This window comes from Perognathus longimembris, chromosome 19, assembly GCF_023159225.1.
Source record: "Perognathus longimembris pacificus isolate PPM17 chromosome 19, ASM2315922v1, whole genome shotgun sequence".
Lineage (NCBI taxonomy): Eukaryota > Metazoa > Chordata > Mammalia > Rodentia > Heteromyidae > Perognathus > Perognathus longimembris.
The window spans coordinates 10,435,778-10,453,847 of record NC_063179.1 but is presented as its reverse complement, the minus strand read 5'-3'; the positions used below and the strand labels follow the sequence as shown (position 1 = coordinate 10,453,847).

Here is an 18,070-nt window from a genome sequence, read left to right as displayed (position 1 = left end):
TTTGCCAGAGGATTCTCAATACTGCCTGTTATCAACTTTCTGTTTCTGAGACAAAATACTTGAATGAATCAACAAGAAACTCTTGGTTGAACAATGTTGCAAACCACAGCCATTTTGTAAGCAAGAGAGAAGACAATGAACACTGTGGTTTCATGGTCAGTTTTAAGGTCACACCACCACTGAATTGGATCATCTTGCAGTGGCTCCCAACTATTAAACAGAAGTTCTACCACTCTCCACTCCTGTCCCAGCATAGATACCCAGCCTTAATCACAATCTTTTTGTCGTATTTAAGATCAAAGACATCATACTGTCTTTCTTTTTACTTTGTAACATTTTTTCATTCTGTGTTTTTTTTTACTTTGTAACATTTTTCTTTACTATTTTCACCATTCCTTTGCAATACAAGTCTCTGTTTCTACCTATGAATACTGTAATATTGACTAATTTCTTTTGTGCTTTAAGTTTTAGGCAAACAGTTAAAAAGCCATTTTGGGTGGTATTTTGTGGGGGGCTATTGAGAGCATCCCTAACTTTAAGCTTATAGCACACAAAAGTTGTGATAAGAGGTATTTTCATTGTTGAAAAGGAAGCTGGTACAACGCATTTTCTGGAGAACTTTCTTTCATATTTCTTTCAGAGTTAACAGTCCATTAGTAGTTAAATGTAGGTATTTAAGTTTGACACCCTTTGGAAATCATAAGAGGTTTTTTTTTTTTTTTAGCTTTTTTTTAAAATTCTTATTTTGTATTTCTTTACATTGTCAGGTTTGTAACAATCAAGATTCCCATAGTTTATTTTTGTCCTTCAAATAAGAACTCACAGCTGGTGTTGTAATACGCTTAATTTCTCTACAGAGTATATCCATTTAAAATTCTGTTTTTATCCACAGGGTTTCAAGAGAACATTTAGTGATTCCTCCCATTCCTAAACAAAGTCGTGCACATAGAATGCGCTCTGAGTTACAAACTGAGCCCCAAATATCCTCTAATGAATGTGCAAGCAAATGTGTCCTGCTGAGTCACTAGTGTCGTGACAGTGGAGGCTGGGACATAGTGTTTTGTTCTTCCGTGACGGTGCTCTGGCATAGATGCCAGCTTTCACAGTCTCCTATTTTTACTGTTTATTGAACTAAACCTGACAAAATGACACTACCATTTCTCATAAGGTAGAACCATAAACCTTGAGTAGAAAGAAGTTAAGCCCTCTGCGTACAATCTTGGCTCTAAAAAAGTTAAGCATGAATTCAATCGCAGACATTTATTTTAGAAGATCATTTACTCTAGGAAGAAAATTATGCTCATGTACTTTTCTCCTCCTGTTTGGGGAAATGCTCTTGATTATTTCCTACAGTCATTTGTTTTCCTGGGACTTGTTGTTGTTGGTGGTGGTGGTTTGTTTTATGTTTTGAGCTCTTTTGTTTTTATGCATATATAGTTTTCTCAACTTTCTGCTTTTTCCAACCCACACTTCATCCCACTGTGCATTCTTCCACTCAATGGAAATCAAAAGCAATAAAGTTAAACATAATAGACCTGTTAATTATAGCAGTCCCATTGAGTGGCATGTTGTTTTGCTTGCTTTCTGAGATGATGTAGCTTCCATACCTGTGCCATCATTGCTTCCTTGCTAAAACCCACAGAACCACAGGGGTTCACCTTGCCCCACAGTTTGCTTTTACATGGCTGAATCTTTCAACAAGTTTTGAATTAGAATTGAATGTTCCAGAAAGTCCTCTCAAGATTTATGCTCTCTTGGCAAGTAGTTCTTTCTGGTTTGGCTCATCCATTCTCAAATAAAAATATTAATCTTTATTAAAGGTAAACATTATGGTGTGAATATTATTTTTAATATTACTCCATTTATCTCTACTTCTCCAGTTATATTATTGTTGCATCTTTATGAATTGTTTTGTATTTTAAATTGGATTTAAAATTTTTTAAGCTATTTTTTCTTTATTTTACTTTCCCTCAAGTTAAAATAAAAACTCATGTATTGTTCATTAGCTCATTAGCAGATTCAGTGATATTGTTCAAATACACATTTTATTCCAAATGACTTATATTTAAATTTTAGCACCTGATACTAAATTTTAGTGTCTTGGATATACACACCAGGATAGAACATCTTGTATGTAGTTAATGGAAAATTATAAAAAAGCTAGAACACTTTTAAAGCAGTTTTAAAAACTGTAAATACATTATAGTTGCAGGGAAAAGTAATACCTTGTTGAGAGTGAAAATGTAGGCTAGGAAAGAAAAATGACAAAAGAAATTTGCAAGTACTATTATAAGATATCTGCTGAAAAATAAATAGTAATGGATGAGCTTCTAGTCTCTTTTGAGACTACATTCTGAATTTATTGATACACTGTGTGGGGTAAATTGAGTGGTGGCAACTATTTTTCTTATGTTATTTACGAAGCCAAAAGCCAACAGCTTAGACAATAGACAGGTATGCTTTCAAAGATTTTAATGATATCAAGCAGGACTACAGCAGATGGTCAAGAGATGACATTCTGGGTGTTAATCAGAACATACTGACATGTTGGATCTTACAGGTATGATCAGGTATGGCAGATTGACAAGGGAGGCCACAGGATGTTTACAAACTTAAATGAGCCCAGAGTGTGAAAATTGAGATTGGTTTCATGGTAAGATTGCCAGAAGAGGAAAGAGAGGGAAAATGTATGCCTACATGAGAGCCTATAAGAAGATTATAAAATTGATGTATAGTTATGTTAGTTCATTTGGATTTCTTATCACATGACAACCTAATAGGAAATTGTGACACAAGATAAGCTGCTGCTGAGTGTAGTTCAAATCATTATTTATCAAGTACCTATTCTGTGAAGGAAGCTCTGCAAGAAATCAAAAGCACATTGTTACATGCATAGTCTCTATTACTTAAATTATGAATGCATCTTGTATTCGCTAGAAGACAAGGGAAAAATCAAATGCAGCATGAAGTCATGCATATTCAACCGGAGAGAGGTCCAAGTTCTGTTTTGTAGTGCTTTGTGGAAATAAAGAAGAAAAAAAATCTTTAAAAAAGAGTTCATTTAATTAGAGGTACACAACCAAGGAACTCAAATGTTTCTACTGTTCTGATATATTACAAAGTACTGTTTCAGGTGTCTGCCAGCTATGCTTAAGATAAAACATAATTTCATCCTGCATTATGAAACAAAAAATTCACTAAAATAGATTTTTGTACATATCTAGTAAGTCAGTTTCACAGAACACATATTTTCAACAATTTCTAAGATGCAAAGTAACTTGAAATTTTAAAATGGATGATTACTTGCTACCAAGAATATATCAAAATTATGTTTTAATTTAACCTAAATTAGGTTTCAATTTACTAAAATAATAACTACAATCCACCCAGAAGGATATTTCAAAATGTGAACAAAAATAATGGGGCAGGTAATACCTCAGTTTAGTAAAATTATGTGTGAAATTCAGAAGATGGTTATAACTTATATATGATATTCATATTCTGTAATATTTCACATTTTACTTTAAATATGTTCTTGAAACATACCCCTAAAATTATTAGCAATTATAAATCGTGACCAGAATTCTTGTACCTATAAAAACATAACGACTATGAAAAGTCTATCTTATTTGTGAGGCTATTACACATGATTTTCATGAGATGTGGTCCAATAGTATAAATAAAACCATCAGAGGCTAGAAGCATGACTCAACAATACAGAAACTACCTGGCAAGCCAGAGGCCATGAGTTCAAATGCTATCTACAGCTCTCTTCCCTCAAAACAACAACAAAAAACCCCCACAAAAATAGATTAAACAAGCAAACAACAACAACAACAAAAAAAAAACCCTTAAACTCAGTGACTTTATATTCCTGTGCACATATACTCCAACTCAGTTGGTACTGAAAAGCCGTTCATTCATCCTACATTACTGTCAGCTTTATTTAAATCCTGGTGATTTGCTGAGTGGTTTCTAGACTGTAATTTTGTTAAAATCTGCCTCTCTAAATGAATACAAGACTTGCGCAGCAAAGCAAAAGGCCTAATAATCCTCCAAGCCAAAAAAGGTATACAGCTTGCTTAAATCCAGTAATAAAATGAGAATTTATTTATTTTTTTCTTACCTTTGATGGAAGTTGGGTGGAAACATGAGAAAAATAAATTAAGCCTCTGATATTTGAGATGAACATTCAGAAAGACAATTGGGGCATAAATAAGTCCACCATTGGTGACCAGTATTGATATCTAAAAATATATTTTTTATGATATAACACGCAGCCTCTAGTGTAGTTCAGTTTTACTATATGTACAATGTTTGAATAATGCACAAAGTTTGAATAATGAATAATGTTGGGCTATTGAAGTCTATATGAATATTCCTGGTTTTCCCAATGACAATCTTGTTGGACCCATATACTACAGACATGAGTACATGGATTAATATTAAAATGTTATGTTTAATTTTAAGACTCTACCTGGATCAGATGTTATATATGAGCAAGAAAGCCTCTCTATATTTTACTATTTGTGTCCTTATACTTTTGAAATTACCTGTCTAAATGATAGGTTATTTCATTGTTATAGATTTATACAATGTATTATTATCATATTCTCCCGGCTATTCAAATTATATTATTTCCTTCCCCCTTTCTAGTCAGCTCCCCTCAACTTTCTAAGTCCAGGTCTTACAAAACGTATTGATTCCACATGTAACAGAAAACACAGGATGGTTGCCTTTCTGAATAAGCTTTATTTCACTCAATGTGATCTCCATTACCCTTTATTTTCCTACAAATGATAGAATTTTGTTCCTCCTTAGGGATGACTAAATCTATATTGTACACATATTCTCCACTAGCTACTAATGGACATCTAGGCTGATTTCAAAGCTTAGCTCCTGTGACTATTACAAAAGTAAAGAGAGCTTGGCAGGAGTCCCTTTTGTATGCTGTCCACTCCCTTTGGTTATATAGTCTTACGATAGTTTCATTTTAGGTTTTATTCTGGAGTATCTGCACTGACGACCAAAGGGTCTGGGACAATTTGCATTCCCCTCAACAATGTGCCTACGTCATACCAAGAGCGCCGATGCCTGAACTATGAGCTCTGGAAATAGTTTGGTTTTACATGGGCTTTCTCTATTTTCTTTGCTGAGAGTATCCTCAGATTCATTACCCATTTGCCGCTACCCCATGTTCATCCTCACATGCATGGTACCACCTTGCCTGGTTATTATAAACTGATTGATTGATAATGGTAGAAGAGACTGAAATGTTGTGTTGTTTTGCATTTTTTATGGCTCTGGGTGTTGAATATTTCTTCCTATATCGTATTAACCTTTTATAGATTTTCCAGAAGATTCCATTCATTAATTACTAGCCATTTAAAGATTTTTATGAAAAGGGTCTATTTCTATATATGTTAATTAGCTGGACCCATTGTGCATATTTTTTCTTCATACGTTATTGATGTAGAATCTTTGCCAGATGTATAGAAGGCAGAAAATATCCTGCCATTCTGGGTGCCACTTTGGAATACTTCATTCTAGTAATTCTGTCTTTTGCTGTGAATTTTTTAAATTTGATGAAATCTGTTTTAATGATTATACATTTCAATTCCTATATGAAAGTCTTTACATTTCAAATTGAAGTGTTTTTGTTTTACTTTGTACATGTGGCCATCTAGTTTTCCTGGTACCATCTGTGAAAGGGAACGACATTTGTCCAAAATAAATTTGCTGCATCTTTGTTGAGAATTTGGTGCCTTTTTCTGGGAGACCTTATTTCTAGGCCTTTCCATTCCAGTATTCCCTTAGTCTACATGTCTGGTTTTTTTTTTGCCAGGATAACACGTTTTTTGTCATAGCAACTCTGCAGTAAAGTTTCAGGTGAGGCCAGGGAATATCGCCAGCATTGTTCTTTTTACCCAGTGTGCTTTCAGTATTTGGGGTCTATTTTGCTTCAATTAAAAAGAAAATATTAAGCCACTTTCATCTATTTCTTTTTGATATGTTATTGAAGTTCTAATATGAACTGCAAGTAATCTATAGATTGTTTTGGTAGCATAAGCATTCCTAAAGTATTTATTTTGTCATTTCATGAACATGGGAGGCTTTCAATATTCTAAAATCTTTCTCAAGTTATTTCTTTAGTGGTTTACAGTCTCCATGGTCAAAACTTGATTTCATCTGATTCCTAGATAATTTTAGCTTTACAGCTATTGTGAGTGAAATTGTATTATCGATTTCAGACTCAGTCAACTCATGATTACTATGTAGAAAAGATACTTGTCTTTGACATTGTTGTTTCTATCCTGTTACTCTGCTAAAAAAGGTTTGTGAAGCCTAAGAGTTAGCAAGTAGAGTTCTTGGGATGTTCCAAATCAAGTGATCTACAAAAGGGAATAATTTGGGTTCTTTCTTTTCTGTTTATACTGTTTAAAAAAATCTCTTTATCATATCACATTGCATGCGTGTCCCTTTACTGAATATAAGCACTATACTGAATAAGGGACTAGACACCTTTGGGTCTTTTCTGATTTCAGATTTTATTATGAAGTAATATTTTGTGTATGGGGAAGTGTTGTTCTTGAATTTGTTTAAATGGTGTATAATGTTTATTGATTTTGATATCTTCCTTGGTATTAAGACAATTCAGTTAGGTTATACTATCTTTTTATGTTGTTAAATCTACTTTTTAAGTATTATATAAAAGATTTTTCCCTCTGTTCATCAAGGTAGCTAGCCTATAGATTCCTCTTTTTACGGTGTTTATATTTTGTTATAGTACCAGTACAATACTAATTTTCTGGAAGAATTTGGTATACCTTTTTATTTCCTGTAATAAAGGAGAACTTGATGTTCCACTTTAATTTTGGACTTCCACTTTTCTTTCTTGGTAGATTATTTTTATCTTTGCATTAGCATATATTTATACTATGAACGTTTCATTGTGATATTTCTACACTTATACATAGTATACATTGAAAAAAATACATCTTTCACCATACTCCCTTTCTGCCTTCTCCTCTCCAATTTCCAAATAGCATTATGATATTCTCATATATATATATACTGTATTAAAATATACAGTACGATATGTGCTATGTTAAAATATATACCCAGCACTCGCCAGGATCATAAAAATGCTTTTTTTTTTTTTCCTGCCAGTCCTGGGGCTTGGACTCAGGGCCTGAGCACTGTCCCTGGCTTCTTTTTGCTTAAGGCTAGCACTCTGCTGCTTGAACCACAGCGCCACTTCTGGCCATTTTCTGTATGTGTGTTGCTGGGGAATCGAACCCAGGGCCTCATGTATATGAGGCAGGCACTCTTGCCACTAGGCCATATCCCCAGCCCATCATAAAATTGCTTTGTTCTTAGTCTTTTGAGAAACCTTCATGCTGGTGTCCCCAGTTTACGTCAGCACAGCAGTGTCTGGGTTTGACTTTTCCCGGCCCCTCACCCACATTCCTTGTTGAGATTCTTGATGATGGCCATTTTGCCTGGGGTGAGGTGCAATCTTAGTTTTGATTTCAATGTTGTATATGGTTAAGAATGTTGAATACATCTTTTCTCAGATAGCTGATTGTCGAATTTTTTTTTGTAGGTAAACAAATTTTTGGCTGGATTGTTAAACTTTTGCTCCTTAATTGTTTGAGCTTTTTGTATACCCTGAATGTTAATGATTTATCCATTGAATAGCTAGTGAGGGCCTATCTCCCTTCCCTAGGTTGTTATTTGATTCTAGAATTTGTTTCTTTTGAAGTGCAGAAACATTTTAGTTTCATAACATTTCTTTTGTCCAGTTTTTGCTCTTACTTATTGGGTATTGGAGTTGTAATCAGAAAGAATTAAGCACACTAGCATCTTTCAGAGATTACTCTGTGTATGCTAAGGTCATAGTTTGAGGCCTTGCATTAAGTTTGATTCTAATTTGTATCTTCAATTAGCTCTATTGTTATTTGTTTCTGCTCTTGTGCCAGGCTGTTTCTAATGCTATGTAAAGTCTATTGTAATATTTCCACCCCAAAGGATTGATTTTTCTATTTAGGTTCTTTCACAATTCCATAGGAATCTTTATGATTGGATGTTTTTATTTCTTCACTAAAAGGGATTGTGTTTAATGAAGATATTGCATTGAGTTTATAGACTTCTTGGGTTACTGCAGATATTTATTTATTTATATTTATGTAAAAATCCTTAATAATTACTTCAATCATTTTACTTCTCATAGCTTGTTTAATTGGTTCATACTCTCATTGTTCACTTTTATCCATTTCATCAAGCATTTCCATTTTATTGTATATATTTGAGGTATTCTTTAATGATCACCTTTATTTCATTGATATCTGCTCTTCATCTCAATGCTATGTTCAGTTTCATTTATTGATGTCTTTGTTTAGTTGCCTAAGGGTTTACAAATCTTGTTTATCTTCTCAATGGTGCATCTCACTGTTTCATTTATTTCATTTATTTTTTAAGACAGGTTTTACTATACAGCCTTTCTCGTCTTAGAGATTTGAATCCTCTTTCCTCACCTTCCTCATTGATGAGATAACAGGCGTGAGCCGCAAACTTAGTGATGCATAATGAATGTCTGATCTGTACAGTGATTGCTGCACTAATATTGATAAATGCTTTCCATGTAACTATTCAGGAATGGGCTTGGTTTTGTAAGACCTTAGGATGTATCATTAGAGTATTGGGAATGTTATCTTTTAGAATTATATTGGCTGAACTCAAAAGGGTCTAAGTTGTGTTTTGATTTTTATGTAATTCTGGACTATTTCCAATTTAGGATCACTTATTTCCACTTATCAATTTTGTTCAATACTATTATTTAATACCATATGTTATTAAGGCTTCTGTAATTCCCCATGATACTCATTTCAATCTTACTGCTTGTGACGAGACAAGATACAAGAACTTATTGGAATCCTGATTACTTGCTAAAACTTGATTTTGGTCTAAAATGCAATCTGTTTTTAAAACATCCCGGGAGCTCCTGAAAAGAATGTGAATTCCATAGCTGTTAGAGGGAAGGTTCTATGAAGGCTTGTTGTGTCCATTTGATCTATGGCACAGTTTAACTCTCAAGATTCTTTGTTGATTTTCTGTGCCTGAATGATCTGTCTATGAGTGAGGCTATAGAAGTCACCCACTATTATTGTATCTGGATCTCTTTCTTTACCTTCAATAGTGCTTGTTTTACAAAATTAGGTACAAATTGATAGTTCCTGTTTTCTTTTGGTGACCTCTTCCCTTATTAAGGGAGAGTAACTTTTTGGTGTGAAGTCTGCTGGGTTAGGTATGGATGTCACTCCTGTTGCATTCAGCTTCTCCTCATTTGCCAAGGCATTCTCCTTCCTTTCACCTCCATTGTTAGGTAGCTTTGCCTCCGTTATTCTTATGGGCAACAAACAGGTATACTTTGTAAGTCCCGCTAACCTGAATCTTTAATTTGGAAAATGTTGATAATTTACATAAAGCACAACCCTCCATTTCCTTAATTTTTATAGTTAATTTTTGAATACTATTTATTCTTCACTTTATCCATCTTCAAGTTGTTCAGACTTACACAGCAGAATTCATTTCTAAGTCTTTCACTTTTTAGGAAATTTGTTCTCACTTGGGCTCTGACTTTCTTCCACTCATTTGTGTAGGATTCATTTAGTTATTTTCTGATAAGTCCAGCTAGTATCTCTTACAATTCTGAGGGGTTTTTATTTGTGCATATTTTAGAAGAAGTTTTTCTCCATGTACGACTGTGCATATGTTTTCTGGAAATGCTAATATATGGTGGCAGTTATTTCCTCTCATGTTTTGAAATACATCATTATATAGTTTCTTGTCTTTTAGAATTTCTGGAGAGAAATCTGCTGAAAATATCATGAGTTTTCCATTGTAAGTAAGGCAATGGTTTACTCTTGAAACATTACCAGTATATGTATTTTTTTCTGTTATTGAAATTTTCACTATAAAGAGGAGTGGAATTTTTTTATCCTTTTTATGTCAGTATGCTTATATTTTTATGTACATGCTTTTCAATAGACTGGAGATATTTTCTGCTGCAATTCCTTTGAACTGGTTTCATACAACTGTAGCTTGTGCCTCACCTTCTCTTGAATGTTAGCCCTTTATCATGTCCTACAGCTCCTGAAACTTGTGACTGTTTATTATTATTCTAAATGTAAATCATATAGTTTGTTTTCTCTTCTTATTAGCTTAATTAGGAAACTTCCCTGCAATCTAAATGTCCTTCATTGCAGATCCGGAATATTAGCTAGTCTCAACTCAAATCCAAATATTCTATATCTTTCTATCTTCAACTAAAATATTACAGTTAAAGTTAAAAATCAGCATGGGTACACTTTATTAAAGATTCCCGGGGCTAGAAATATGGCCTAGTGGCAATAGTGCTTGCCTCATATACATGAAGCCCTAGTTCGATTCCTCAGCAACACATATATAGAAGAGGCCAGAGTGGTGGTGTGGCTCAAGTGGTAGAGTGCTAGCCTTGAGCAAAAAGAAGCCAGGAACAGTGCTCAGGCCCTGAGTTCAAGCCCCCAGGACTTGCAAAATTAAAAATAAAAACTATTGCCCATAATTGTGAAGTTGATAAATAGCTATTCTCACCCCAACATATGCTCTATTCTGTCTGTATGCTCTTCTTTTTACTTTTCCTTTGATGATAATCATTTAAGATTTTAATACATCATTCATTTTCAAATGTGCTACATCTTTTAGAGATTTCTTCTTTCTATGATGACTTGACATTTTTAATGTCAACTCTGTATCTGTAACTATACACATACAAACACACACATACACATATGAGGCTCATGTGTGTAAATTTAGGTGTGCTTATATTTAGTCCTCTATTTTCACATTTTTGCTCAGTGATAAAAGCTTCTCATTCATGTTCAGTGAGCCTTTGCTAAATACATTTCTTTGTAGTTCTCATGAAGTACAGAATACTACTGTCAAGAGCTCACGCTTCTAGGCAAAGTTTTTCTACGTGAAATATTCTGCTTCCTGAATCCTCATTTCTTTAGAAAGTTAAAAACCTTCAACTTGGAAAAAGAAATAAAAATGTCTCTCTGTCATCAAGTTTTAGATTCAAGAACTTAAAACTGCAATAGAAATGTACCTGCCTCCTGTTTCTAACCTTATTGTAGAGCATTGCAATCAATACCCTGATCAAAATTTAAAGAGTGTAACTCATAACCACAAATGTGAGGAAAATGCCTTACTGTTATATTAATACCACAACATAAATATAGTGCACATTTTTCTGTAAGCTTGTACAAAATAAACAAGATACCTAGTGTGTATTTATATTGGTATGTATTTGTGGGTATACATGTACCTTCTGTCTATCTCATATATATATGAGAATATATATGTATATATACATATATAATGTTCTTTCATCAGTTTAATAATTCATTTCCAAATTTTCCTTTAATTATTTAATACTTTTATTCAACAATGCAGTCATTTTCAATTGTACTATTCACTATTATACTAATTTAGAAATGTACAACTAAGAAAAATAATTATATTAAATTGTGAACATCCTAAATATTCATACATAAAAGTATTTCCAACTATTTATAATAACCTACTGGTATGAGGAATAAAACACCTTTGAATGTAATTGACAGACCATTTTTGTGCACAGTAATTAACTCAAAGGGGCCTCAGTGAATTCTCTGAGAATCCGATTCTTAATTGATGTAGAAATTTGTAGATTGGAGTATGCCTTTCCTGTCCACTCTTGTACACTATAGTAAATGGGGGGGAAAGATTGGACTGGGGGACATATCAAACAAATGTATAGCTCTATGGCCTCTTACCATCTTAGCTCATGGGAAAACTCTGAAATAAATCTTGTTATTCAGTACTCTTATCACCGGGTGGGGAATTCTCTGGCTTTTGTAACCTAACTTTAGTGAGTTAATGATTCTGTGTTATTCAATTATCTTGGGTCAGCTGAAAATCTTCAGGAAAATCACATCTTTACACCAGAGGGTCTTCTCAGCACATGCATATATGGACTCTGAGGGTCTTTTGATGAGTAGTCATTGTGTAATGATAATTAATAACAGTTTTGAAAACTACATACTCCATGCTCTTGAGCCCATCAACACCAAGTTTAGGTGAATGGCCAAAGACATGACGTGACATTGTAATTTTAAGCATGAAAGCAGGACCCTTGATTGTATGAGCGTTCTGTCCTATGTATTCAGAGAACTTACATTCCAGGACTCTTGCTATTCTTAAGTTATTCATTATCATGGAAATTATTTCCCTTAGAAAGTAAGGCATTACCTACTTTCGCTCTCTCTTAAAATCATGTGGTTTAATTTAAATGTATCCTGCCTACATTTAATGCAGTACACAACGCTTAAAAGGCACATAAATGGGGGCTGGGGATATGGCTTAGCGGCAAGAGTGCTTGCCTTGTATACATGAGGCCCTGGGTTCGATTCCCCAGCAACACATATACAGAAAATGGCCAGAAGTGGCGCTGTGGCTCAAGTGGCAGAGTGCTAGCCTTGAGCAAAAAGAAGCCAGGGACAGTGCTCAGGCCCTGAGTCCAAGGCCCAGGACTGGCCAAAAAAAAAAAAAAAAAAAAGGCACATAAATGATGTAACTGGCTTTTAATTATAACTTGCACATGACATATGTGTTATTATAAAATAAGTGATTTATATCATAGCTAAGCTTTTAAATGTTATTAGATACATCTAGTATTTCTGTAGAATATATGTGTACTTATATTACTTACACATTGTTTAATGCATGAATATCACTGGAACTCTCCCCTGGCAGTACACGCCAGCATCCGCTCCAGCCACTGCAGTCAGAGTCCAGTGACTGAGAAGATCCCCAGCATGCACCATAAAGTTTAGGACGTATAGGCTTTGGGCTACAAGAGTTCTTGAACTCCTTTAAGTGCTGGGTGTGTTTTCAAAATGTTTATTGCTTTCTCTCGCCTTTGTCTTCTAACCCATTCCCCCCCCTTAATGTGGCTCTGATTCATTTTTTGAAACCAATTTCAGCATCACAATTAGCTAATTCTCAGCCCTTGTTCTTTGGTGTTCCCTTGTCCATCTCATAAACTAACAATAAAAAGGTCACCGCCATTTTACCCATGAAAGGAAACGTGTCCCTTCCCTGGCAGTCTCACTAAGACTATTTTGTTTTGCTTATGTCTGTCATAGATAACACAGCCAGCATTCTGACAAGGCGGAGGAGATTTAGTCGAAGTATTCAGGATGTGTATTATCTGCCCGTTATGATCTCTGACGGTGGAATCCCCTCTCTCAGCAGCAGCAGCACCCTCACCATCAGGGTTTGTGCATGCGAGAGAGACGGGCGCGTGCGGACCTGCCATGCAGAAGCCTTCCTGTCCTCGGCTGGCTTAAGCACAGGAGCCCTAATCGCTATCCTGCTCTGTGTTCTCATTCTTCTTGGTAAGTTCGGATCTTATCCTTATATGCTGGCAATTCTGAACGAGAAAGGGCATTTTTTAAGAAGGTGTATGTGTTAAAAGTGCATACTGTTCATAGAACTGCATGCTGAGTACTACATAATGTGTAATGGATTGCCTTTTAGCTTTTACAATACTATAATCCAGACATAATTTCACTTACATGTGATTGAAGAGCTGAGTTAACAGAAAAAAAAAGTGTGAAGGCTGACATAGTTGTTTTAAGTATACATTTTAGGGGGAAAAAACTATTTTTACTTCCATCTTGGAAACAATTTTAAATTTTATTTCCAAGAATGCAAATGATGGAAAGTGGATTGAGGAGGTTCTTCTTCCTCAGATCAAATTAGATCAGATCAGCTGATTATAGTACCATACGATCATTAAGGGTAGAGATGGAATGTGCAGGAGGAAGACTGGAGTAACAATAGTGTATATTGGGATTTTACTGAGTGTAGGCATTACATGTTCCATATACAAACACACACACTCATATTCATACACACATACTCACACCTCACACACATGAAGTGAACATTGGATATATTAATTTAACTACTATAAGGAATTCTCTAGATGATAATATACCAAAATATTCTATTGACACCATGTATACACACTTCTACCTATTAAAATAAATCTGACAACCAAATCTAAATGAATATTCTGTATTTTCTCAAAATATCAATAATTTTTAGTTAAGGTTTTCCTTTTGTTCTGTTTTCTGGTCCTGGGGCTTGAACTTGGGGCCTGGCTGCTATCCCTGAGCCTCTTTGTGCTCAGGCCAAACAACTCATGAGCCACAGAATCACATCTGGCTTTTTCTGAATAGTTTGTCAGAGACAAAAGTCTCACAGATTTTTCTTCCTGAGCTGGCTTTGAACGTCAATCCTCAGATCTCAGCCTCCTGAGTACCTAGAATTGCAGTCAGGAGTCCCCAACACCAGGCACTTAGTTCTAACATATTGACTATAAGACATGTCAGACAGTTATCTTGAATTTTATTTTATTTCATAACTATGATTTTATTAAGTTTGATAATTTCATTATGTTTTCCTCGTTCAAAAACTTTGTCTTATTTAAAGTAACTTTTAATAGTCTAAATGAAACAATGTACATTGTTAAACTGATATTACTATAAAGTTTTAAATAAATATGTAGGACAAAGTATATTTTTAAAACCGGAAAACAAATGAAGGTACCAATTTCAGACCTTACTATAAGAAAGACAGTATATATAATCACTGCATTTTCAGTGTACAGTAAGTACTTGCTTATTTTCCCGTGTGTTCTCCCTCTTCTCACATTTTCTTAGCAGACTTACCACTTACATTTTTTTTTTGTTGGTATTTGGAGTACATAAGGAGATAACATTTGTTGTGAAGTCAACATATGCTTGCATGTAATGTTCCTATTTTTTTCCTGGGACAGAAGACAAGTACTTGTATAGATGCAATGAATATAAATTTGGAAATGAGCTGAAGAAATAAATAGATATGAGCAACAGAGTTGAGTCCGTGTGTGTGTGTGTGTGTGTGTGTGTGTGTATTTGATACACAAAGATCAGACTCTTTATTCTGAATACGTAAAGAAAGATTTAAAACAAGGGTCCAATAATATGTTTTGTAATTCAAAAGTGTTCATTTATGAATAAATTTGAGAACTGATTTCACAATGTCAACAGATAATAGGTAAACATTACATATGTAACTGTAACCCCTCTGTGTATCATTTTGACAGTAAAATTAAATTTAAAAAAATAAATGGGGAAGATGACAGGTATCTCATACATAGCATGATTTGGAAAAATATGTTGAGGCAGAGATTAAGACAAATGAGAAGTACAGGATAGGCAAAGGATAGGTTATTGTTTCTTGAAAATGATATATTCTACCAAACTTTCATGACCTTGTTTTTAAACTTCTGGGGTAATTAACCAGGCACTTACAATATATACTATTCTTGATGACTAAGGAAAGTAGCCATTAAATACATGTATCTTTATCTCATCAAATATTGTTTTTAGTATTCCATATACATTGCACAATTATTTCTCATTGTCAGGTTTAAACGATAACTATCTCATGATTTATATCTTTCATGGCACTATAAACATTTTATTGTTATCATGAAAATAACTGGCCAACAGATTCAGAATATAATCATCTGTAATTATAAATTAATGTTTAAGTTAATTTGTGAGCCTATAATTTTCATGGAAAATATCAATAACAATTTAGGGTAACAAAGTTTAATGTAGTCTCTAATTTAAAACTGATATGCAAGTTTAATTGCTAAATGAAATGTGAAATTAGCATTTTAATAATGAAAATTACTTTAACCATTAGCTTTATATTCACAAAATTGTGACGGTGTTTCTATAAATCCAGTCCTAATTTTAACAATGATTATCTGTAATTTCAGGTAACTGATTATATACTATCTGGCCATAGTTCTGAATCTTTGAAATAGTTCATATAAAAGGATATTAAAGTGATCCATCAATTTTTGTGTTTATTTTTGTTTTTATTATAGATCACATTTTATTTAGCAATTTGCAGTGTGGCCACATTCAATCTCAGTTCCGGAGCCTCTTTGTGCTCAAGGCTAAATAAAGCTCTATCCCTTCGGCCACCGCACCACTTCTGGATTTTTTGTTTTTTTCTGATGGTTTTATTGGAGATAATTGTCTCGTGATCTTCCAGCTTTGGCTGGCTTTGAACCACAATCCTCAGATCTTGGCACGCTGAGTAGCCCTACTTCCAATTTTAAAGAAATGTTATATTTACTGCATGTCTGTCTGAAGAGATTAAGTATCGGTCGCTAAACCAACACATTGCTTTAGTTTTCTGGCCAAAATACCACACAGCCTTTCCACCCTTCTTTTTTTCTCACATTAAACCCTGAAAAGCTATACTGTGGGTCAAGAAAACCCAGCCTAGGAAAATGACAGTATTGTGGTTTTCCAGATCAGCCATTCACAAGATTTCATGGGGCAATCATATTTATATATATATGTATGTATATATGTATAAATGTACATACATGTGTGTATACATATGTATGTACATATATACATATATATATATATATATATATCTTTTAAACAATAAAATCTCGGAGTCACTGAGCTCCCTTGCGGGTCTGCGCCAGAGCCGGGTACTGAGGGCAGCCTGGCTCTGGAACCTGGGTGGTGATGGAGAACGGAGACTGCAGATGTCCCAAGCCCTAAGAGGTGCCTGGAAGCATGGCCTAACCCCTCCTCTTCTCTCCATCCTTTCCCCCTCCAGCAATTGTGGTACTCTTCATCACCCTGAGGCGCAGCAAGAAGGAGCCCTTGATCATTTCCGAGGAAGACGTGCGGGAGAACGTGGTCACCTACGATGATGAAGGCGGCGGGGAGGAAGACACCGAGGCCTTTGACATCACAGCCCTGAGGAACCCTTCGGCCGCCGAGGAGCTCAAGTACCGGCGGGACATCCAGCCCGAAGTCAAGCTCACGCCCAGACACCAGACACTGGCCACCCTGGAAAGCATAGACGTCCAGGAATTTCTCAAGCAAAGACTGGCAGAAGCAGACCTGGACCCCAGCGTCCCCCCTTACGACTCCCTCCAGACTTACGCCTATGAAGGTCAGAGGTCCGAGGCTGGCTCCATCAGCTCGCTGGATTCCGCAGCCACACAATCCGATCAGGATTACCACTACCTTGGAGACTGGGGGCCTGAGTTCAAAAAGTTAGCAGAACTCTACGGAGAAATCCACTCCGAAAGAACAACTTAGTGGGGAGGAGGGCGTCCGTCCGCGCGGACCACTGGGTAGAATTTGCTTTCTGAGCAAGTGGAGACATGACCTCAAGCAATGACAAGAGAGAAGAGGCGGAAGCAGGGCTTGGACCCGAGCAAGCTCTGCGCAGCTCCTGTAGAAACAAGTGCCCTTTTTATGATCAAAACTGGGTTATTTAATTGAAAGAAAGTAAAATATATATATATATATATAAAGAAAAGTACAGAGGAAAAAAAAGCTATTGTTCCTTGTGTATATTTTCAATTGCTCAATAAAGTCTGTGGTACTGTTTAATTAAGAATCCCTGCAAATAAGCCACACAACGAATACGTCTTTCCCCATTCTGTCCTTTTCTCCTAAAGTACAACTGAACAAAGGGACTTAAACATCACTGACAGCTATGACCTACAGGGTAGGTACACGGCTGTAGGAAACTTGTGAAGGTGATCATGGCCTCTTTTTCTACACTTCTGGGTGGACCTTGGAGCCCTACACTCTGTCTTTCTGACAGTTCACGTTACCCTTGTCCTGTGTTTAAAGTACATGAGGTATTCCCACCCCACCATGCCACTCTGTCATGGACCTGTACCTACCATTTCCCGGTGCCCTCCCCACTTCTTTTCTCCATACACAGTTGATGGAGCATGGGGATTTGCTGCCTGCACTATAATGTATGCAATTCTGGTGCTCAGTGCTATACTGTTCTGAGCAAGAGACAAATGACTCTTCCCTGCCCATTTTTCCTTATTTTAATAGGAGCCCCGCTCTTTACTTTTTTTTTTCTTTAA

General features: G+C 35.4%; 1 protein-coding gene across 1 annotated transcript in view; it reads left to right on the top strand.

The window, feature by feature from the left end:
- Positions 1-17,593, top strand: part of Cdh18 (cadherin 18) — a 332,938-nt gene extending 315,345 nt beyond the window's left edge. The window contains exons 11-12 of the mRNA XM_048368427.1: positions 13,230-13,481; positions 16,789-17,593. Of these exons, the coding sequence (XP_048224384.1) occupies positions 13,230-13,481; positions 16,789-17,279 (743 nt within the window). The 3' untranslated portion in view covers positions 17,280-17,593. The remainder of the gene's footprint in view (positions 1-13,229; positions 13,482-16,788) is intronic.
- Positions 17,594-18,070: the final 477 nt, after the last annotated feature.